The sequence below is a fragment of the Schistocerca americana genome, chromosome 4, assembly GCF_021461395.2.
Source record: "Schistocerca americana isolate TAMUIC-IGC-003095 chromosome 4, iqSchAmer2.1, whole genome shotgun sequence".
In the NCBI taxonomy this organism is placed as follows: Eukaryota; Metazoa; Arthropoda; class Insecta; order Orthoptera; family Acrididae; genus Schistocerca; species Schistocerca americana.
The window spans coordinates 587,939,974-587,964,775 of NC_060122.1; the positions used below are offsets into that span (position 1 = coordinate 587,939,974).

General features: G+C 39.2%; 1 protein-coding gene and 1 non-coding gene across 3 annotated transcripts in view; one reads left to right on the plus strand and one right to left on the minus strand.

The window, feature by feature from the left end:
- Positions 1-24,802, minus strand: part of LOC124612475 (band 3 anion transport protein) — an 860,143-nt gene that overhangs the window by 68,387 nt on the left and 766,954 nt on the right. For both annotated transcript variants that reach the window (XM_047140708.1, XM_047140709.1), the window contains one exon: positions 14,998-15,192. In XM_047140708.1, the coding sequence (XP_046996664.1) occupies positions 14,998-15,192 (195 nt within the window). The remainder of the gene's footprint in view (positions 1-14,997; positions 15,193-24,802) is intronic.
- Trnal-caa lies at positions 24,640-24,714 on the plus strand. Its single transcript has one exon. It is a non-coding gene; the product is annotated as a tRNA-Leu (tRNA).

Genomic DNA, 24,802 nt, shown 5'->3' on the forward strand with positions numbered 1-24,802 from the left:
GTATGCATCCATGAAAGGTAATACTATGCATCTTGTGGAAGAGAAATAGTGTGGTATACTATGAATTGCTTCCCCAAGGTGTAACTATCACTGTTGACATTTATTGTCAACAACTGTTGCAATCCAAGAACAATGACCAGCAAGACTGCATGAAGTGATGCTGCTGCGCAACAACACATGCCTACTTCCCGCTATACTGGCGAAAAACACTACACAGGACTTTAGTTGGAAAATCTTTCTGCACCCATCCCATTCACCTGAACCTGCACCCACTGCTTTTCACTTTTCCCACCCTCTAGGAAACAACCTTCAAGGAACTTCCTTCCCAGATCAAAATGCGCTGTGAACATAGCTTGATCAATTCCTCTCTGCAACACCAAGTGATTTTTACAGTTGCAGAATTGAAAAGTTACCCCAGCATCGGCAGACTATTGTGAAGGAGAATACATTATTGGTGAATAATGTTATGAAAAGGAAAGCTGCTACTTACCACATTGTGGAAATGCTGAGTTGCAGATAGGCGCAACAAAAAGACTGTCACAATATAAGCTTTCAGCCAACAAGGCCTTCATCAAAAATAGACGACAGATACATACAAACACTCATGCAAACGCAACTCACACACACACGGCTGCAGCTTCTGGCAGCTGAAGCCAGAGGCTGCAGTCATGTGTGTGGCTTCAGCTGCCAGAGGCTGCAGTCAAGTGTATGACTTGTGTTTGCACACGTGCATGCAGATCTCTGCTATATGGTGAGTAGAAACTTTCCTTTTCATGACATGTTGTAGTCCATCCTGGATTTTCCATTGTTTGATTATTGAGGAATAAACTTTCTCGTATGTGTATCTGTTGTGTTTATTAAACTTATGGAAGAATGCTATGAATGTATGTACCATCCCAATAACTTAAGGAATGCAGTCACATCACATTGTGGACAACTGCTGGTATTTTGACTGGTTCACACACTGTCATTTTCAAGGCAAAACTGAAAATGACAGGGTGTGCACCAGTTGAAATACCAGCAGTTCTTGATTATGACACCCAGCTGTATTCCCATAAGTTATTTGAGCATTGTATCTGCTAAGAGAAACTCAGCTCTTTGACAGTTGATCATAAGGAATCCAACAGTCTCATCTGTATGTGTGTTTAGGGAGGGGGATTTCTTTGGGTGCTTGGGGTCTCTTGCAACTACCAATATCTGGGCTAGATTGAGATCCAGATAATTTAAAAAATCACTGTATGCACTGTGTCACCTACCTTAGCAGCGACCTCTGAAATGTAGTGCAATCCAGAGCCATTTGTGTTGAACCCACACTGCACAGCTTTATAGTTCAAGTCTAAGAAGTTACAGACCAGCTTGTCAAATAATATTTGAAATCTTGGGTTCAAGCCATCCACTTACTTCTGAATTAAGAGGTGTGATCAGTACTGAGGATAATGATGCAGGTTCTGAGCTTTATTGAATTTTCCTGAGAAAGCCTGATCTTCTCAACTTCCTCTGCCAGTTTGTCAGAGATCCAAGTCTGAATTCAGCAAGCATTGTCTATTCCAATGTGTACCACTATCTGCACCTTGTACCTCCACAGGCTGCCAGAGTGTCTTCCCCATAATGTTAAATGAGGCCTCCTGGCATGTGCATAGAGTGCAAGAGGTAATCATTCTTATTCCTTGCTGCCATTTCATGAAGGCGTACAACTATGGAAGACCCATTCTAGTTGACAATCATTAACAAAATGCCTATCCTTTTGCACTTGCTTCCCCCTGACATGGAACACCGGAGGTGACAATAACCATAATCTTGTTGTTTGGGGGGTGTATTACCCTGAGTTCTTCCTGGTCCTTGTCTCCTCTGTTCTGGGCTCTTAGACCTATCAGTGACACATGATTCACAGTTGACAACTGGTGATAGCTAACATTTTAATGAGGAGACTCAATACAGCTGTCATGAATTTGAAGAATTACATATTTGCCATCAGCTGTACAAATTTGTTTTCTAACAGTTTTGGTTACAGTGATCATCTTCACAGGAAGAAAAACAAGCTGTACATTAGATGGATACCCCCAATGGATAAACTGTAAACCACATGAGTCATAAATGTTTAAAGAACCAGGAATCAAACAATGGAAAAATCCAGGAAGGAATGTAACAACAACATTATGAGAAGGAAAGTTGCCTGAGACTGCAGTCGTGTGTGTGTGTGTGTGTGTGTGTGCATGTGTGTGTGTGTGTGTGTGTGTGTGTGTGTGTGTGTGTGTGTGTGTTGTTGTTGTTGTTGTTGTTGACGAAGGCCAATGGCTGAAAGCTTTAATTGTGAAAATCTTTTTTGTTGTGCCTATCTGTGACTCAGCATCTCTGCTATATGGTGGGTGGCAACTTTCCTTCTCATAATGTTGTTAAAGAACCATGATTTTGATACAAGCCCAAAATGACTTCACTATGATTAAACAAAATGATCATTAAGATGGTAAAATGAGGACCATCATCTGTACAGTGTAGATAGTTGAATTTTTGAGAGTAAGATAGCAATTGGTGGAGTAAAAGTGCAAGAATACATCGGGTACAACCAAATGGGAATGGAGGGCTTTTGACAGGCAAAAAGCAAATAGAACTCAGAAGGAGGTGGCCAAGAAATGAAATGTATGTCCTTCTGTTTCCAATAGATAGTGGAAACCATTTCCAATACAAAAATCTTCTCGGCTGTCCAGCTACATTAAGTGGTCATCCATCCGCAAGCTTTCAACTGAGTGCTCCTCAGCCACTGTCAAGTGGCGACTACTCTGTGATTACTAACTTTGACTTATATAGCCATTGTATTGGCTGTGATATCACTGTTGTTCAGTCCATCACTATATGTGAGCTGTTCCAAAAGTATACGACCTAATTTTTTTTTATTGTTAAAACCAACAATGTCGGGGCACGTACACACTGGGCATATGTTGTGCACGTGCTTGATTTTTTCATCATTCTGGAAACCACTGGTGACTGGATAGCTGTTGATAAATAAACATGTGTACCACATTTTATGGACTATAAAACAGACTTTTTTCCTTGAAAAATTGCCTTCAAAATTCAGATGGAGTCTTAAACTCAAAATTAATACAAAAATTTCCAGTGTTTGATTTAAACTTCCTGCCAATCTTAAAAATGGTCATATATTTCATGCCACGAGAAACCTATCTCTATCTGGTAACATTGGATTCAAATGACAGCAGCAGTGCATCTATGTGATGAGCATGAGTTGCAGGGATTCATAAGCCTGCTAACACTCTCTCCCTCCCACTCCGCTATCACAAACCCAGGACACTGTCTAGCCTATGATGCGTCATTGCAGCCTACAGTGCCAGTTAACTTGAATTGAAAATGATCTGTGGTATCAGTAAAGTACAATATTTTTTTAGTGACTAGTTTCATAATGGAGAAAATAAAAGGTTTTCTTATGACGTGGGCTATAAATTGAAAGTAATAAGGTACGCAGAAGAACATGGAAACAGAGTAGCTAAGTGGCATTTTGAACCTAGAAAAAAAAAGTAATAATAATAATAATTATTATTATTTTATTGGCGAGCTAGGAAAGAAGAACTGAAAGAAATGAGGAAGACTAAAAGTGCAAATAGAGGACGGAATTCAAAATGGCATATCTAGAAGATAATGTAACGAAATTGATTCAAGGACACCATCAAAGTGGTATTGAAAATAATTCAAACACATACTCGTAAGCTAGCACTACAGTGGAACTTAACAGACTTCAATGGTGGAGTTGGCTGGTGCCACAGGTTTATGAAGTGTCATGGTGCCATGGACTAAGCATGCAAATCAAAACCAAAATATCTGAGAAAATGCCATTAGAATATGAAGAGATAATGTTTTTCCATCGCTTTATTATTTAGCATCGAAAGACAACCAGTGTGGAACTATGGCAAATAGTGAATATGGATGAAACTGCTCTGCCATTTGATGTAATATAACGGTTGGCTTCAAATGTGCCAAAACTGTAACTATAAAAATACTTGGACAGGCAAAAAATACTATATTGTTGTCCTTTCATGGCGTGCTGACAGTACTAAACACAATCCAATCATCATTTTTAAGAGCAAAACGATGGCAAAACCTTCTGAAATACCACCAAGAGTTGTTGCTCATGTACATGATAAGTGTTAGATGGACAAGGCTGGTATGAAATTATGGATTAACAAATTGTCGGAGAGTAGGAAAGATGTGTTACTGAAGAAGAGTTCTCTTCTTGCTTTGGATCAGTTTAGTAGTCATTTGTAAAATTCTGTGAAAGAGAAATTGAGACAGGGAAATACAGAGTTTGCTGTTATTCTGAGAAGACTTACTTGACAACTGCAACCTCTTGATGTCTCAATACACAAACCATTTAAAGTATATATGAGAGAGAAATGGAACAAACAGATGATGGATGAAACCCAACATGAATTCGTGCCAAGGGGTGCTTAAAAATGACCTACAATCAAACAAGGGTGTCAGTGGATAAAACAGTTGTGGTCTACAGTGAGAGAAAACATAATCATTAAATCTTTCAAGAAGTGCAGCACAAGTAATGCACTCAATGGCAGTGAAAATTGTCTTATATATGAAGAGAACAATAATGACAACAAAGAAAAAGAAGAAGAAGAAGAGAAAAGTTCTGATCAAGATTTTCAGGAATTTTAAAGGTCATTTTGGTTTTATAAACTGAATTTTTTTTTTAGTCTGACATTGCAATCTAATAATAAAAATGGTAAAAATGTAATTAAAAAAACCGCTCAAAAATTAAGTACATAGCATCTTATAGTCCATAAAATATGGTAAGTGTTAGTCATCGGACTTCGTGTTGTGGTCAAATTGTGGAAAAAGTGGGCCAAATCATTGCATCAAATTTTGTTTTAGGTTGAACGATTCTCAAGTTGAAACAATCTGCAAGAATCGACAACTGTTTTGGGATGAAGCAATGGGTACAACTGCTTTGGAGATGGCTGCTCATCAGTAAGTTCAGGTAGGCCATCAACATTTGCAAATGAAGTTGTTAACTGATCTCACAAGGACACTGGTGATGCAGGCTAGATGAATCATGACTAGAGAACTTGCAGCTGACATTAAAATTAAAGTGAGGTCAATTCATTCCATTTTAATGGAACAATTGGACCTAAAGAGGATCTCACTAAAATTTGTGCCAAAGATGCCAACAAGGGAACAGAAGCAATTTCATTCGGAAATCGCATAGGACATGATGGATACTGTGAGCAGTAATCCCGACTGACTTAACACAGTGATAACAGCTGACAAGTGCTGGGTTCATGGGTATGACCCAGAAATGAAGTATGAGTCATTGCAATGGAAGTGTCCATCCTCCCTGAGACCAAAACAAATAAGGCATGTCCACAGCAATGTGAAAGCCATGCTGAAAATCTTTTTTTACTCCAATGTCATGGTCCAACACAACTATGCCCCACATGATACTAACGTCAATTCGAAGTGCTAACAAGAGGTTCTACATCACCTTTGTGAAGCAGTGAGACATAAATGGCCAGAATTGTGTGCAGCAGGCAGTTGGCACTTTCACCATGATAATGCACCCACTCACCATTCTCAATTAATTCAGAGTTTTTTGGGCAAACACAACATAGCTGTGATTTGTGATTCTCCTTATTCTCCTGACCTGGCACTGAGTGGCTTCTGGCTTTCACTAAACTGAAAAAGACTATGGAAGAAAACAGATTTCAGAACACGGAAGACATTATGCCGTATTTGATGGAGCAGCTGTGCACCATATGAAAAGAGGCTTTCCAGAGATGCTTCCAGCAGTGGCAGCAGCATTGGGAGAGGTGATAGAAACTGAAGGGGATTTCTTTGAATGTGGCTAGTGTCAAACAACTGTATATGAATAAAGAGTAGTTTCATAAATAAAAGTCAGATGCTTTTTGCACAGCCCTTGAATAAGACAATGTCTCCGACCTGAGTCTGCCACATTGTCTGCTTTACCCTCATGATCACCAGCTCAGCTGCAATTGCTGTCTTTATTGATGTGTTGTCAGAGTTGTGATCTCTATAAATCCTGTAATTATGCCCTTTAGAAAACATTAGGTTACCTGTTGAGAGAGGTGTCACTAATGCAATGTTATGTCCATTTTCCAATGCCTGTTCAGCTACTGCTGATTTCTCTACATAGTCATAAAAGGATGAGCACAGAGACCACACAGCAGTCAGTTTATAATGGCCAGAGAGCATCTCAGTGAAAAGCTCATGGATGTATAACCACTTGAGATGGCTACAAGACCACATATTCGGACATTTCTAGCACATGTTCGAGTTTCAGCCTCTTCAACTGAGGACTACAGTCCACATCATGGAGCAATGACTGACATTTACTGTTACACACACAAAACAACATGACTGTTATCCCAGCACAACTATGGTCTGCTTTGCTGCAGCCACCTTAGTGTAATATTGTCAAATACCATTTTTGAAGGCAACCAGCCAAACTGTACTGTTCACTGCAAAAGGAAGCATCTGCAATGGGATTTTCAGAATGTATCTATATTTGTAGAAATGTAAAAGCAGTGCACCAGAAAGTTTCAAGTCTTATGCTACACAAAAAAACTACAGCAAAAAACCATCTGGTACAAAATGTAAGCGTGTAATGTGTGATGCGCCATGAAAAATCCAAACTTGTTGAAACTATTAACACACTGCAAGAAACTGTGTGCAGATCAATGGAGGAAAACAAAGTAGTAGCTGAGAGGATCAAAAAGACTGGAAGTGAATGTAATAGACTAAAGACCACCAAGCAGGCTGAAAGTGGAAGTAACGAAGGAGAAGCGCATATAGTGGCCGAAGATAACATTACTAATACTAGTACTCCAATGCATGCTGCTCACTACTCAAATACAGCATATACAGGGTGAGTCACTAACTATTTCCACCAAGAATAACTCCAAAAGTATGATAGGAGCTGAAAAGTTTGTGGGACAAAAGTTGCATGGGACGACAGAGGCCACAATATGACGTTGGTTTTTTGTTGCTATGTGGGGTTGCTTCAGATATATGAAGGTCAACTTTGTTTTTTTAAATGGGATGCTACAGTTTGGTACTTATTTTCTGATAGCTGCTATTGAGGCAAATCCAATGATGTGTAACAGTAAGGTCTTTGAAGGTCAACGAAAGTCACAAAGGTGGCATGAACGTCCATTTACAGAAGGTGTTCGAAGTGATGACCATTGGTATCAATGCAGTGATGCAATCTTCTTATCATGGATTGAGTGGTATTCCTTATCGCTTTGGCACTTATCAAAGCACATGCTCTGACAATTCTCTCTTGCATATCTTCAGGTGTAGTTCGAACGTTTTTAATTCCTACAAGAAAAAATCTAGAGGCGTTTCAAGTCCGGCAAACAATCCGGCCATGACACATCTCCTCTACATCCAATCCAGTGATATGAAATTGTTTCTACACCTCATTTTAAGCCATCAGCAAAAAATGTGTCGGACACCCATTGTATTAATAACACATTCTGTTCCTTGTTCCTAAAGGTATTTTTTCCAATAACATATCTAATATTTCTTGCAGAAATGTGGTGTACTTCCTACCATTAAGTTTTCTTCCAATCAAGTAGGGGCCCATAATTCTGTCCTCCAGAATCACACACCAAACATTCACTGACCACGGCTTTTGGTGTGCAACTTGCCAAAGCCAACATGGATTTTCAGTTGCCCAATAAGGCTTGTCATACAAATTAACATTTACATGGTTTGTGAATGTAGCCTCATCAGTAAATAAAATCAAATTAATAAATGTGTCATCCCTCTGAATCTGAAGTTGAGCCCATCAGCAGAATTCAGTGTGACACATGCAATCCATACCAGTTATTTCTTGGTGGAGACTGATAATGCCAGATTCCCTTGCAATTTGACATGAACTAATACAAGGATCTTGAAGCACAGTGACAAGAGTACCAAATTCCGTTTGCTGGTTAGTAATCGGATGTGTTAAAGATCCAGTTGTTCTCAATTTATCATACACATATTTAAATGTACAACGAGTAGGGTGAGTACATTGAAGATATCTTTCAGTTTGTAAGTAGCTAGCTCTCACTGAATTTCATTGGCATTCTCCATAAATGAGAAGCATATCGACTTGTTCTTCAAAGGAATACACCATTCACATTCACTTGATTCGATGATTCTAGTCTTACTGTTCCTGTTAGTGTTGTATTGTGAAACCATCGAATGGTGTTTGCATGTCCATGGCATGTTAGGTGGATACGCCATATTCAGCGAATATTTACTATTAGCACAATATACGAGAGAGAACTGTCAGAGCATGTGCTTCTATAAGTGCCAAAGTGATAAGGAATACCACTCAATCCATGATAAGAAGATTGCAGCACCGCATTGATACCAATGGTCATCACTTCAAACACCTAAATGGACATTCATACGACCTTTTTGACCTCTTTGACCTTCAAAGACCTTACTGTTACACATCAATGGATTCATCTCGATAGCTGCTGTCAGAAAATAAGTACCAAACTAAAGCATCCCATTTAAAAAACAAAGTTGACCTTCATATCTCTGATGCGACCTCACCCAGCAACAAAAAACCAACATCATATTATGGCCTCCATTGTCCCATGAAACATTTGTTCCACAAACTTTTCAGCTACCATCACACTTTTGGAGTTATTCTAGGTGGCAATAGTTAGAAACTCACCCGGTATATTATGTCCTCTACAGTAAAAAATTTTTGTGCGCTGCATCAAAAAACTTCATCAAAAATGATCAAATTATATTCCAGGAGGAAAAGGATGCAAAAATTACACAAACCGTATATCCACATCTGCCAAAATCATCACTTGAAAATGAAATATGGTCACCCTAGAGGTGATGTGCATGAAATAAAAAGAGCTATCAATAAGATGGGCATCTTAGCTCATATTACGCTGACCAAGGACTATCAACAGTAACCAATATTTCTCAAATCTGCAACAGTTTGGAGAATATTCATAGGATCAAAGTATACAGATCTGGTAGAGAACTTTACACAATTAAGGCCTTCACCTCAACTAGCATCGAAAAATCATCTACTAACTATAATTTGTGACTTCATCGCATATGCAATGAACAATGTGACCTCGGGACACTCGGAGTTGAACAAAGAGTGTACCACAACAGAAGAAAATTGTAGGAATGGGTGTAGACAGAATACACTGGGCAATTGGGTGGTGGAATAACATGAAAAAAATGCATCTTCCCAGGCTTTCAGTGTGTGGAAACAGACCAACTTGAAGAATTGGGTAGTGAAAAGTACTTTGTTCAGATCTTCAACTGAAATGTATTTTTTACGGAAGACTGTGTAACTGCAAAACAAAAACTGGCAATTTATTAACAAAACATTAGAGCCTTCTGCAGCAAGGTATAAGAACTCATAACCAAAGTCTATGAGCCACAAGGTATAGATTATGCCTATGTTCTGTCCTTTAGTGAACACTATATTAATTCTGGTATTGAAAAACTTGTGATAAATAATTACTACTTAGCTAGATCAATCTGTAGAAAATATAAAGGAAAAGGTGGTGCTGGCATCTGAGTAAAAAACAATGTGAAATGCAGAGCATATGATGTGCAGAATTATTGTTTGGAACAACATTTGGAAGTGTGCCATAGAAATGTCTTCAATTAATTCTCTTGTATCAGTAGCAACAGATGGAACCTAAAAAATCTGATGTCCACATTTAACATTGTTTCTATAGTTACACTAATTACTAGAATAACCTCATGTACAAGCACACTAATTCATAGACTAGACCAAAATGGGTGATACAATTACCAGACAAAATCTGAATGGTCTCCCTGATGGGCAAATACTCACTATTAACAGTTGAGTATGTATGAGAATGAAAGTGACCCCGACTAGAAATTAGCTAGGATAATTCATGATGAAACTATCCAGACTTTTAAATCATATCTCCAAGGCATAGAGTGGAGATCTGTTTATAATTTAAATAATGCTAAGTTCAAGCACAATCTTTTCAGTAATGAAGTGGCACTGATATTTGAAAGCATCTTCCCAAAAAGGATATGTAAGACCGAAACCAAAAAACTCACCAGAAAGCCCTGGACAACCACTGCTATTAAGATTTCATGCAAAAGGAAACAAAAGCTGTATGTCACCTCAAAAAATTCAGACAACCTTAGTTGGTGTGATGAATGGCAGTTAGCCCTAAATGTGGAAAAATGTAAGTTGACACAGATGAGTAACAATATCAAACCTGTAAAGCTCGGATACAGTATGTTCAACTTGATACAGTCAAGTGGTTTAAATATCTGGGTGTAATGCTGCAAAGCGATATGAGATGGAATGAGCATGTGAAAACTGTTGTAGGGAAGGCAAATGGTTGACTTTGCTTCATTGGGAGAACTTTAGGAAAGTGGTTTACCTGCAAAGAAAACCTCATATAGGTTGCTAGTGTGACCTACTCTTGAGTACTGCTTAAGTGTTTGGGATCCATAACAGGTCAGATTGAAGGAAGACATCAAATCAACTCAGAGGCAGGCTTCTAGACTTGCTACCGGTAGGTTCAAACAACACGTAAGTGCTATGGAGATGCTTTGGAAACTCAAATGGGAATTACTGGAGGGAAGACGATGCACTTTTTGAGAAACACTATTCAGAAACTATAGAGAACCAGCATTTGAAGCTGACTACCAAACAATTCTACTGCCACCAACATACAATGCGCATAAGGACCCTGAAGATAATACGAGAAATCAGGGCTCTCATAGAGGCATATAGACAGTCATTTTTCCCTCGCTCTGTTTGCGAGTGGAACAGGACAGGAAATGACAATTGGTGGTACAGGGTACCCTCTGCCACACACCATATGGTGGCTTGCGGCCCTCCGCCACAAACCATTTGGTGGCTTGCAGAGTTACCTATGTAGATGTAGTTAAATCACTATAAGAAATATTCTAAAATAATAAGTAAGGTTATTCAGAAGTAAAAAAAAATTGTAAATAGGTTCCAAAATTAATAAATATAGTAACAAAATCAAAACTGTAGGGGTGTGGTAAGGAGTGAGACTGGTGAAAATTTCCCCAGTAGGACTCAAAACACTGTTCTCTGAAGGTAGACTAGTTCGTAATCAAGAGAGTGTGGCAAAATTTTTTATGGGCTCTATTTAAATATTGTTGAGAAAACAGAACATAGTAACTCCTTACAAAAGGCCATAAAAATAGTGAAAGACCATTTCCCTAATTATTTAGAGCAGATAGGTATAGCCTCTATAACCATACAGGAAGTAAGGAACTTCAATTTCTTTAAGAAATGAAAATTCTGCTGGTGGCAACAATATTTCCAGCAAACTGCTAAATACTACAGCAATACATTCAGTAAAGTCCCAGTTCACCTATCCAATGTCTCCCTCATACAAGGTATCTTCTCTGACAGGATGAAGTATGCTTGTAAAACCCCTCTAAAAAAAAAAAAGACAATGCCTTGGACATTACAAACTATCGTCCTATCTTTCTTCTGACCGCAATTTCTAAAATCCTTAAAAAATTAATTTATACAAGGATAGTCAATCATCTAAAAACTTTCCAGTAATCAGCAAAAACCATTTTGGATTCAGAGAAGGTATCTCCACAACCAAAGCCATATTTTCATTTACCAATAACATTCTGGAATGCCCTGACTAGAAGACATTGTCTGTTGGCATATTTTGTGACCTGTCTGGGGCCTTTGACTGTGTCAATCACAGAATACTTATAGAAAAAGCATGCCACTATGGAATCTGAGGACAAATGGGCAACTGGCTCAAATCCTATCCATGGTACAGACAACAGAAAATAGTGTTAGATGGTAACAATATGCAGATAGAAGAGGCAGAGTTCCACTGGGGGACAGAACATAAAGAGTTCCACAAGGTTTTGTCCTGGGTTCCCTGCTATTTCTCATGTACAGTAAAACCCTATACTTACATTCCTCTATTTTATGTTTTCCCACTTTTAATGATCATTTTCGTCAGTCCCAACAGAAGTCCTATTCTCTAAATACACTACTTTCCCATGTTACAAATTTCCCACATATTAAGTTTTCTTTGATATTATCATGACCTTTAACACTGAATTTCACACAGAGCTCTGCAAGAAGTGCATCATATTCCTGCTCAAAATCAGCCTTGGAGCAAAGCAGTAAACACACTGTACATGCAAAGTTACTAATCACATAATGTAGCATTAGCATGGTAAGCAAGATTTTCATTGTCAGTGTGTTTGGTCATGGCCACCTGTATTAAAGGTTTGCAATGTATGGAAGGGTGGGAAGGTATATTGAGTCACTGCCTCAATGATAAGCACAGATCTGATGAGAGTGACTCTAATAGCAACCTTCCTTCCACTCACTATGGTGTATTACAACAGTTTTAATTTAACTTCATAGTCATTTGTATGAATAAACACTGCTTTTGAAAATGGCTTTCATGAATCATTGTTACTGCTGTGTGAAATACACTATTCCATACTAGGTGTATAGTATTTGGCTGGTACAACCTAATGGCAGACATGAGCATTCCTCCTCAAGATGCTAAGTAATATGAAGACAGTTTCCACCCTCTGTATCACCCAGTACGTCCCAGAACTGAGTGACCTCCTAGTAAGCAACAAGATGTAGATTTCGTGGCTATTGTTCTCTGCCTGTAAAGATTGCCAGTTTTGTCATTTAAATCACAATTGTGTTGCAACTTTCATTTACTACAATTTTATAATGATTATCAGTAAGAAGTCTGATATTGGAACATGAATATCTTTTTAACGTGGTTTCATGGAAGACTTTTGCTTTCGTGTTTTGTTTACACTACCAGGCATGATTGATATGTGCGTGTTTGTGTGTTCCAGTACACAGACACTGCCTTTGTGATTATCACGAAGGCACTGGCCGAGTGCTCACACCCACACAAATATGCGTTTCCATCATTTACATTGTTTTAATTTCATAATTTGAACAATATAAAGAGAGTGAAAATAAGAGGAATTTATTCATTTTCACTCCATTTTCACTCACTGTGTTTCCTGTGCCCTCCTTTATCTTACACTTTCCTGCACTTTACACTTTTTTGGGTCAGTCCACTGAAAAGTGTAAAAAGGAGAGTTTTACTGTATATTAATGACCCACTTCTGTTCCCAAACAAAGCAAGTATTGCGACAGACAGTTAAAACATCCACCAACCTAAATGCCAATCAAATACTCGCAGATGTTCTGGATTGGTTCACAGCAAATTCTCAGTCAAAAAACCTCTGAAAAACCAATTACATTTATTTCCATTCTGATCACGAAAGCCCACAGGAAATAAACTTTGCACATGAGAGCGAGCATATACAGAGGGTACACTGTTCAAAATTCTTAGGCATCCATATAGACAACAAGCTCAAGTGGAAACACCACATGCACCAAACCATGAAAAGGCTAAGCTCAGCAACATTTGCTATCCAGATAATTGCCAAAACTGGGGACATCAATGACTCAAAATCTACCAAATTTGGCTACTTTCATTCAAACACTTATGTGTCATGGAATAATCTTTGGGCCAATTCACCACTGTAGAAAAAAGTTTTTGCACCTCAGAAAACGGTAATCCAAATTTTGTGTGGAGTGTTTCCAAGAACATCATGTCATAATATTTTTAAGCAAATAGGGATACAAACCACTACCCCACAATATCTCTTTCAATCACGAGATGAGATGCTTCCAGTCCTTCTCAGTATGAAATGAGCAAGTCATACCATCATCGTAACACAAGAGGGAAATGTTACATACACTGTGACTTGATAAATTTGTCTAGGGTGCAAAAAGGTGTAAAGTACACAAGCACAAAAAGCATAAATGCACTGCCAAGTAATATTAAATGTCGATGAGGTAACAATATATTATTTAAAAGTAAGGTAAAGGAGTTCTTGCTTCAAAAAAAAGTTTATATTCTCTAGATGCATTCTTTAGCAAAGATATTTAACATTATTTTCCCTGTAATTCTGTGTATACCTTCTGTAATGTATCTTGCTGCTTTAATTACATTAATTTGTGTTCTGCAAGTTAGGAGATGGCCTTTTTTCACTTAATAAAGAACTGTTTAGATAATATCTGGAAATTGTATCTTAACCTCTGTTTGTGAGTATAATTAGAACTGAATGATTGTGCTTTTCTATTACTATTATTTTCTAATTTTTATTCTAAATCTTTGTTTGTGTTCCTTAATGATACAAACATAATAATGAATTACATTTTTTAATTCTTGAGATGGTTTGTCTAAGATGAATTAATTGTTTAATTTTTTCTTTATTTTTTTTCTCAACTGGCTGAACAGTTGGTTATTATTTTCATTTGTTTTATTATTCAAAATCCTGTAAAAATTATTTTTATTCATGATTTTCTTTTGATGATAAGTACTTTCTCAACATCTATGTGTTACTACGCAGAAATAGATCCATGGAAACATACCGCAATAAATAAAAGACAGCTTATGTGTTTTGATTTTGGTAGAAAGAGGAACCCATAATTTTCTGCCAAAAATATGAAAGGAATGCCTTTGGATAAGGCACAACATTTACTTAGTTATAGCTTTTAAGTGGATTATCAAGCCCTCATGTCTTTCCATGCAATTTATAGAGATTACAACCTTAAATAAACGAATATAATTTTAATGGTTGCTGGGATAGATACAGCATATTTCAAATTTCCACATACCTGTTAACATAAAATGAAAAAGCAAACTGATGCTGCACAGTGTAACTACTCTGTCTAACTACCAGTTACACAAAAAAATTATATATGAAAATTAGCGAATGAGATTTAAAATCTTGAAATCATTTGAATAAGAATATCATAACAGTGGTTTTGGGTACATCATTTTCTGTCCTCCGATCTAGTTTTCTGAATAATGAGTTACCAATATCTTAGTTTACTGAATAATGCGTTACCAATATCTTATACTGTGACTGCATACTAACCTTAATCAGTTTCATTACACTTTCAACTATATACAGTGCTGATATTAGAGCTGCAAATATTTCCTCGGTGAATCTTGTGAAGAGCTTTACCATAACACTTCCTTCAAAGGCAACAACGACCAATGCAATGACTGTTAGCCAGAATCCAATATATACCCTCACTGTGAGGAATTCAAGGCCATTTGTCTCACAGAACTGTTGAAAAATTAATAATGTATTATTCAAAAATGAATTATTTGAATGTGAAGAAAACAATTTTGATAATAAATACCATTTTTGTGGAAAAGATGAAAGATTATTACATTTCAATGCACAGATGACAGTTACATCAAGATGACTTGCACAGTGGAAGAAATTGTACTTTTAGGGTAAATTGTTTTAGAATATTGCGTCTTTCAGAACACTATTGTAAACTTCAACTTATTTCCATATTTTAATATTTACTGTATAAAAAGGAAAATAGTATGTAGAAAATTATTAATTTCACAAAGAGACAAACCACTTGTGTAGGACTTGGCTTCAGCAGGTGCAACTCATGGTACAGTTCATACAAAAAACATAAAAATAAATAACAGCACTCCTGGCTTACAGAATAATAGTCTCCCTCCTCATGGAAAAAAAGAGTAAATGCTTCGAGTAGTTTGGGCAGAGAAGAGAAGAGGAGGAAATATCACAAAGGATAAGCAAATGAAGCAGAGGCATCGGATGTCACTCAGTAAGACAGCAGGCAAGAGGATACTCCTACAAAATCCCTCTTAAACAAGGATCTAAACGACTTTCCACACTCTCCCCTCTTTCCAAATAAATTCCTCTTTTCTCTCCATGAAGACAGACTTAACAGTTGAGCAAACTATGACAGCCAAATTTAACTCAATTGTAATGGGAATTGCATCTCCTAAAGATGAGTACTAGCCAGCCTGTCTGTCTCTTTGAGAATTTAATTACTGATGTTTACTGTATGGTTTCCTGAAGTTCTTCCCAAACATATGACTGCTCTGGTACTTCCGCCTTGGTGTCTACCACCACTGTCATCCTCTCTCCTATTTCACTTACCACTTGTAGCCACCCTGTATTATCTTCTCTCATTCTTAGTGCCATATGCTTTCTCTCATTCCAGTACATTTCTCCCATGCTCATGGTGATGTTCCAGAAAGCTGTTTTGCTGCAAGTATGAAATCTACTGTGCATCTGACTGGCCTGAAACCATGCTATTCTTCTCTCAGCTGCTTTTCCACCATTCTCCAGCACATTTTCAAACGTTTTCACTCAGTGTCACATAAGAGTAATGACCCTAAAGTTTTTTAAAAAATTCTTTGAGCTTTCCATTTCCCAGCCATGCAGAGTCCTCATTACCATACAATCAATACATCCTTGCCTCTTCTGCTGCTCTGGCGATTTCTACATTTAGTTCATCCAACTACAATGCCACTCCTCCTTTCATGTTCTTTAATGCCTCCATCCACTTCTATCTATATTAGATCATTTGCCATTTTTGGTTCACCTTTTCTCTCTTTCATATTTTTGCCTTCTTCCAATACTCAGCAAATCATCAAAATATGCACTCCACAGTTCTCTGAGGTCATACTCCTCCTCTACTTCTTTCCTGTAAACTATTCTTACATTCTCTGAAATTCTTTATTTATTTCTGATTGTTCCATGGAATATTTTCTTATTTCCTTTGGTATTCTGTTCCACCATTATTGGCCATTTTTCCACCCACTTTCTCTTTTACTCAGTTACCACTTTTAGTGACTTCTTCTTTCCCACTTTATGTTGCTCCTTTGCCTCTATTGTCCTATGTTGAATCCATACTCAAAATGACATACTTTTACTTAAATATACTTCTTTAGCTTCAGAATTCCAGAAATAAGGTGTTTCCTTGTACCTCATCCTTTACCACTTCTTCCACACACTCCTTTACCATGTGCTCTTAGAACTCCACAATTCTTCCGTAGTTTGTAGCTCACCCAGCAGGAATTTGTTTCTTATCTTCCGCTCATATTGTTCTCCTAACTATGCTTCTTTTACTTTCCAGGCTCTTAGTCACCTCTATTGATCCTCTGTTTCTTTTCTCTCCTTCATGTCTCTGATATACATACTAACATCCAATATGCATTATCAAGTCGTTGGTGGTATTACATTCATATATGCTATGTTTCTCATCATTACCTCTCTTGCTAACATAAAAGCGACTATCAACTTCTTAAGCTGTGCAAGAGTATAGCCTAAAATGTAATGGAAAGAAGTGTGAACAGGTGGACACAACATGGAAAAAGGACGGACATTAGTAAACATGAGACTGGGCAGGGAGCTGCTGGAAATGAGGAAGGTTCCAGATGCCTGTGTAGCATAATGCAGGAAAATAGGAGAAATGACAAATAGATAAGTAAAAGTGCAAGGCAAGTTAACAGCTTTAAGAAGAATTTGGGAGGAATGATATGGAATACAGAAGTTACCCTGAAAAGTAAAAGGTGGTATACAAGACATATCACCAAGAATTGCGACTCTAAGCTTTAAAGCAATGAATAAAACCTATACAATAACAAATTCTCATGCCCCAACAAATGAAAAAAATTGTCTAACAAAAACAAAGGAAGAGGTAGATAAATTTTGGGACCTTCTAGAACAAACTGTGAACAGAGTAAATAAAAAGAATGTAAAAATCTTATTGGGAGATTTCAATGCTCAGTTGGGAAAAGAAGGAAATATAAAGATATAATTGGAAAATGGAGTCCACATAAATTTACAAACAAAAACGGTCAAAGACTTGTAGAACTCTGCAGAGAACACAACCTTATATCTAAATCAACATACGAGGGCGGTTCAGAAAGTAACCTCCGATTGGTCACAGTGCGGGTTGTGGGGGGAGTAGCGACGCCATCTGTGCGTTCACGCACTCAACAGGTCAGTCGGCATCAAGCCGTGGTCGAGTGAACGTCGTACCTGCGCTAGTTTAGTTTTTGTGGCAGTTTGAAATGTGTGCTGCAATAGAAAACCCCGCCAAATGTGAAGTGCGTGCTGTCATAAGGTTTTTTACAGCCAAAGGATATTCTGCAGCAGCTATTCATCGTGAGCTTTGTGCCGTGTACGGACCGAGAGTTATGAGTGAAGGAGCTGTCCGTGAATGGGTACGTTTATTTAAAAGTGGACGAGAAAACGTTCATGATGAAGAGAGGAGTGGTAGACCATCATTGGTGACTGACGAACTCGTTCAGACAGTTGATGCAAAAGTTCGTGAAAATCGCCGTTTCTCAATGTCGGAGTTGTCTACTGGTTTTCCACAGATTTCTAAGACTCTCTTGTACGAGATAGTGACAGCAAGATTGGGTTACCGTAAGTTCTGTGCACAATGGGTGCCCAAAATTCTTACCGACCACCACAAAACTCAAAGAATGGCCTCTGCATTAGACTTTCTGTCACGTTATGAGGACGAAGGAGAACCATTGTTAAACAGAATCGTGACCGGTGACGAAACCTGGATTAAGTACGTGAACCCTGAGACAAAAGAACAATCAAAGATGTGGGCACATTCAAATTCGCCTACCAAACCAAGAACAGCCTCGCAAGATTTTTCTGCCAGAAAACTGATGGCAACGGTGTTTTGGGATGCCAAAGGGGTGTTGTTGGTTGAATTCATGGAACGTGGTACGACCATTAATCAAGACGTGTACTGTGAAACAATAAAAAAAGTTACAACGGGCTATACAGAACAAACGCCGTGGTATGCTGACTTCCGGTATCGTTTGTTTGCACGATAACGCCCGTCCTCACTCTGCTCGCAGATCAACGGCCCTTCTTGAGTCCTTCAAGTGGGACGTTATCAACCATCCACCTTACAGCCCAGACCTGGCGCCAAGTGATTATCACCTCTTCATGCATTTGAAGAAATGGCTCGGGTCACAGCGGTTTGATGACGACGAAGAGCTCAAAGATGCGGTCACAGGCTGGCTCCAGGCACAAGCGGGTGATTTTTATGCAGAAGGAATTTCAAAGCTTGTGAAGAGATACGATAAGTGCCTCAATCGCTATGGAGACTATGTAGAAAAATAGTGCAAAGATGTAGTTGTAAGATGTATATATTAAAATATGTTTATTTAACTTGGTGTATTTTTTTAAATCAACCGGAGGTTACTTTCTGAACGGCCCTCGTACTTTAAGAGGAAGCCAAGTAAACTTAAAACATGGAAACATCCAGACTGGAGGAAGGGCGAGTGGCAGCTAGACCATGTCTGTATGGACTAAAATTTTCATAAGGAGATCCACAATGTTAAAGTACTGAGAGGAGTAGACACAGGCTCAGACCATTATATGGTTAAAATTAAAATGAAATTCACACCGTTAAAGAAGAGGACCGGAAAATCTAATAAAATAAAAAGGAGGTTTGACCCACATCAGCTAATTAAAAATAATAAGTACCAACAAATAACACAAACCATCAAATTAACAGATGATCTAGAACAACTAGTGCCTAATCTTAAAAAAGAAGCAGAGAATCTAGCTCCCTTGAACCCACGAAGGAAACATGCATGGTGGACATCAGAATGTGACAAATTCCATGAAGATAGACACCAAGCATGGCTAAAGTTTCAAACACATAAAACTGAAGAAAATGCCATCAACCTAAAAAATGAAAGAAAAAAATTCACTCAAAATATTAGAAGAATCAAGAGAGGATTTCATAAAGTTATTATAAAGTCTATAGAAGGTAATTATCATAAAACCAACTCCAGGAACTACTACAAAATCTTTGGGAAACAACTACAACAATATGAGGCCCCTACACTAATACTGAAAGATGAAGATGGAAGAATGACACACAGTAACAAGGAAAATGCAGAAATCATGGCAAAAGCATTTTACAAACTTCTGAATTGCGAAGAACCCGAAGAACCCTTACAAATCAACATAAATACCCCAATAAAAACCAAACCTAACAAACTAGACCCTCCAACTTTCCAAGAAGTAGAAGAAATTCTTAAAGAACAAAAAAATTATAAGGCATGTGGAGAAGATCCGGTTTTTGTTGAAATGTGGAAATATGCAAGTGACACAGTCAAGACCTCCTTACACATGGCTCTAACAAAAATTTGGGTAACAGAACAATTTCCCGAACATTGGACCACAGCTATCATCCACCCACTATACAAAAAGGGAGATAAGAGCAACCCAGGCAACTACAGAGGAATCTCTCTCCTAGATTGCACATATAAAATTCTATCCAAGATCTTATATGAAAGAATCAAGGAGCAATTAGAACAGGAGCTAGGGGAATATCAGGGAGGTTTCAGACCATGCAGAAGCTGTGCAGAGCAGATAATTAGTTTAAAATTGATTATGGCATACTACAAAAAACGGAACAAACCTCTGGCAATAACATTTGTAGATTTTAAGAAGGCATATGACTGTCTCCACAGACCTTCAGTATTAAAAATTTTAAGAAATCTAGGACTCCATCCAAAACTAATTAAAATAATACAACTCACTCTAACCAACACCAAATCAAAAGTGAACTTTAGAGGAGAAATTTCGGAACCATTCCTCATAAAAACAGGCTTAAGACAAGGTGACTGCCTATCACCATTACTTTTCAACTGTGCACTGGAATACATAACGAGAGAATGGTACAAGGACAATCCAAAGAGGATAAGAATTGGAAGTGCAAAAGATGATATTAGCTTAAACTGCTTGGGATTCGCCGATGATCTTGCTCTCCTAGCCAACACCTTTCAAGAAGCCAGGCAACAAGTGAAATCACTACAAGAAATAGCAGAGAAAGTAGGCCTTAGAATATCATTTGAAAAAACGGAGATTATGCTAACTGATCCACCACTTGCAAACAAAATTACAATAGGAGAACAGGAAATCAAAATTGTTGATAAATTTAAATATTTAGGCGAAATAATAACATACAATCTAAATGAGAAGCCATCATGGCAAAATAGAATAAAAAAACTGAACTATGCAAATTACATTACCAAAACTACATACAACAAAAAAAGCCTATCTAGAGATGCAAAATTAAAACACTATAAAACAGTTACACAACCAGAAATAACGTATGCAGCTGAAACTATCTTCAAAACAACTAATACAGCAGAAATTGACAGAATACTAAAAATAGAAAGAAGAATAATTAGGACATGTATAAATAAACAGTATAAAATAAATGGACATTGGAGAATAGCATCAAATGAAACAGTATATAAGAAAATAGAACCAGTCATGAGCACAATCAGGAAGAAACGCATCTCATTCTTTGGACATCTGATGAGAACTCCAGAAAACAAAAATAATACAAAAATTGTGGAATAGCAAAAGCGACATTAAATGGATCACAGAAACTAAGGAAGATATAAAAGAACTTCAAATTACAGTAGATGACCTAAAAAACAAGACAGAGAAAACCAGAATACTGAAAGACCCGCAAACCAGACTACAAATGAAAATCAATAAAAGGAGTACAGGAAGAATTGTCTCCGATGAAGAAAGAAAGAAAATATCTGAAAGAATGAAGAAATATTGGGCAGACAGAACAGCAAAACACCTTTCATATAAGAATAGCCTCTAATAATTATATTACCTAAATACACTCCTGGAAATTGAAATAAGAACACCGTGAATTCATTGTCCCAGGAAGTGGAAACTTTATTGACACATTCCTGGGGTCAGATACATCACATGATCACACTGACAGAACCACAGGCACATAGACACAAGCAACAGAGCATGCACAATGTCGGCACTAGTACAGTGTATATCCACCTTTTGCAGCAATGCAGGCTGCTATTCTCCCATGGAGACGATCGTAGAGATGCTGGATGTAGTCCTGTGGAATGGCTTGCCATGCCATTTCCACCTGGCGCCTCAGTTGGACCAGCGTTCGTGCTGGACGTGCAGACGGCGTGAGACGACGCTTCATCCGGTCCCAAACATGCTCAATGGGGGACAGATCCGGAGATCTTGCTGGCCAGGGTAGTTGACTTACACCTTCTAGAGCACGTTGGGTGGCACGGGATACATGCGGACGTGCATTGTCCTGTTGGAACAGCAAGTTCCCTCGCTGGTCTAGGAATGGTAGAACGCAGGGTTCGATGACGGTTTGGATGTACCGTGCACTATTCAGTGTCCCCTCGACGATCACCAGTGGTGTACGGCCAGTGCAGGAGATTGCTCCCCACACCATGATGCCGGGTGTTGGGCCTGTGTGCCTCGGTCGTATGCAGTCCTGATTGTGGCGCTCACCTGCACGGCGCCAAACACGCATACGACCTTCATTGGCACCAAGGCAGAAGCGACTCTCATCGCTGAAGACGACACGTCTCCATTCGTCCCTCCATTCACGCCTGTCGCGACACCACTGGAGGCGGGCTGCACGATGTTGGGGCGTGAGTGGAAGACGGCCTAACGGTGTGCGGGACTGTAGCCCAGCTTAATGGAGACGGTTGCGAATGGTCCTCGCCGATACCCCAGGAGCAACAGTGTCCCTAATTTGCTGGGAAGTGGTGGTGCAGTCCCCTACGGCACTGCGTAGGATCCTACGGTCTTGGCGTGCATCCGTGGGTCGCTGCGGTCCGGTCCCAGGTCGACGGGCACGTGCACCTTCCGCCGACCACTGTCGACAACATCGATGTACTGTGGAGACCTCACGCCCCACGTGTTGAGCAATTCGACGGTACGTCCACCCGGCCTCCCGCATGCCCACTATACGCTGTCGTTCAAAGTCCGTCAACTGCACATACGATTCACGTCCACACTGGCGCGGCATGCTACCAGTGTTAAAGACTGCGATGGAGCTCCGTATGCCACGGCAAACTGGCTGACACTGACGGCGGCGGTGCACAAATGCTGCGCAGCTAGCGCCATTCGACGGCCAACACCGCGGTTCCTGGTGTGTCCGCTGTGCCGTGCGTGTGATCATTGCTTGTACAGCCCTCTCGCAGTGTCCGGAGCAAGTATGGTGGGTCTGACACACCGGTGTCAATGTGTTCTTTTTTCCATTTCCAGGAGTGTATATTACGTTATTGTCGAACCAAATTGTATCCATGTGTAACAACTTGTTTAGAAATTTGTATTTTTGACTACAGTGGTCCAATGAAGGCCATAAAATAAATAAATAATAATAATAATAATAATACAAGACATATTATGTGGCAACTGTCTTATTTGCAGCAGAAACCTGGATCATGAAAACAAGAGGAAAAAGTAAGATAGAAGCAAACGAAATGAAGTTCTTGACAAGTTTAACAGATGTAACAAAAACAGAAAAGATGAGAAATAAAAGTGTTAGGGAGATAAAACATATGACACCCGTGCAAGATAAGATCGGGATATGGGCATGTGAAGAGAATGGACGAAAGGAGGGTACCTAACTATGAAGTCACAAGAGATGGTGGTAGAAGGCATGATACCAATGGGAAGGTCAAGAGACAAGCTTCTAAAAGGAGCCGAAGAAAGCATTCGGTAGAGAGGAGAAGATTTGGCATGAATAATGACAGAAAAGTGGTGAGAAAGCTAAAGAAGGTGGTGAGATTTGTACTCCATGCAGACCTTACTAGTGACAGGAAACTGTACAACAGGACAATGACTGTATCAACAGAAGACACTAGGAGAACTTGTATGTCAATTAGAACTTGTTACTGGCGGGAAACTGTAAACGATGAAAGTGACTGTATGCCTTCATAATCAAGGGATGATCAAAAAGTTTCCATTCAAAGGCCGTACAGTCCATAATCAGTATGCCAATCAGGCAAAATGACCTTGAGCATTGAAGCAATCATCTCACCGACACACCAGGTTGAGATACCTGTTTGGTAAAACACCGTGTCCTACTGCGTGAAGAACTCCATAGCTGTCTGTTGCACATCCTCACCTAACAGGAATTGTTAGCCCTTCAAGGCCCCTTTAAGGGACTGAAGGTGTGATAATTACATGGGGAGTGCATGGTACTACAGGGTGGTGCTTCAGTGTCTCCCAGTTGAGTTGGCATAACTTCTGTGTTATAATGTTTGCAATATGGGGATGTGCATTACCAGGAAGCAGCAGCACCCCTTTTGGGGTCGAAGGAGGGGGAGGGGGGGGGGGGGGGTTTCAACAGACATGCTGCCCCCTAGACATTCTTCATTCTCCAATGGATGCCTACCGGTGAAACTTCCTGGCAGATTAAAACTGTGTGCCGGACCGAGACTCGAACTCGGGACCTTTGCCTTTCGCGGGCAAGTGCTCTACCAACTGAGCTACCCAAGCACAACTCACGCCCCGTCCTCACAGCTTTACTTCTCCCAGTACCTCTTCTCCTACCTTCCAAACTTTACAGAAGCTCTCCTGTGAACCTTGCAGAACTAGCACTCCTAAAAGAAAGGATATCCTTTCTTCCAGGAGTGCTAGTTCTGCAAGGTTCATAGGAGAGCTTCTGTAAAGTTTGGAAGGTGGGAGAAGAGGTACTGGCAGAAGTAAAGCTGTGAGGACAGGGCGTGAGTTGTGCTTGGGTATCTCAGTTGGTAGAGCACTTGCCTGCGAAAGGCAAAGATCCTTTCTTTCAGGAGTGCTAGTTCTGCAAGGTTCACAGGAGAGCTTCTGTAAAGTTTGGAAGGTAGGAGACAAGGTACTGACAGAAGTAAAGCTGTGAGGACGGGGCATGAGTTGTGCTTGGGTAGCTCAGTTGGTAGAGCACTTGCCCGCAAAAGGCAAAGGTCCCGAGTTCGAGTCTCGGTCCGGCACACAGTTTTAATCTGTCAGGAAGTTTCATATCAGCGCACACTCCGCTGCAGAGTGAAAATCTCATTCTGGATGCCTACCAGTGTTTGCC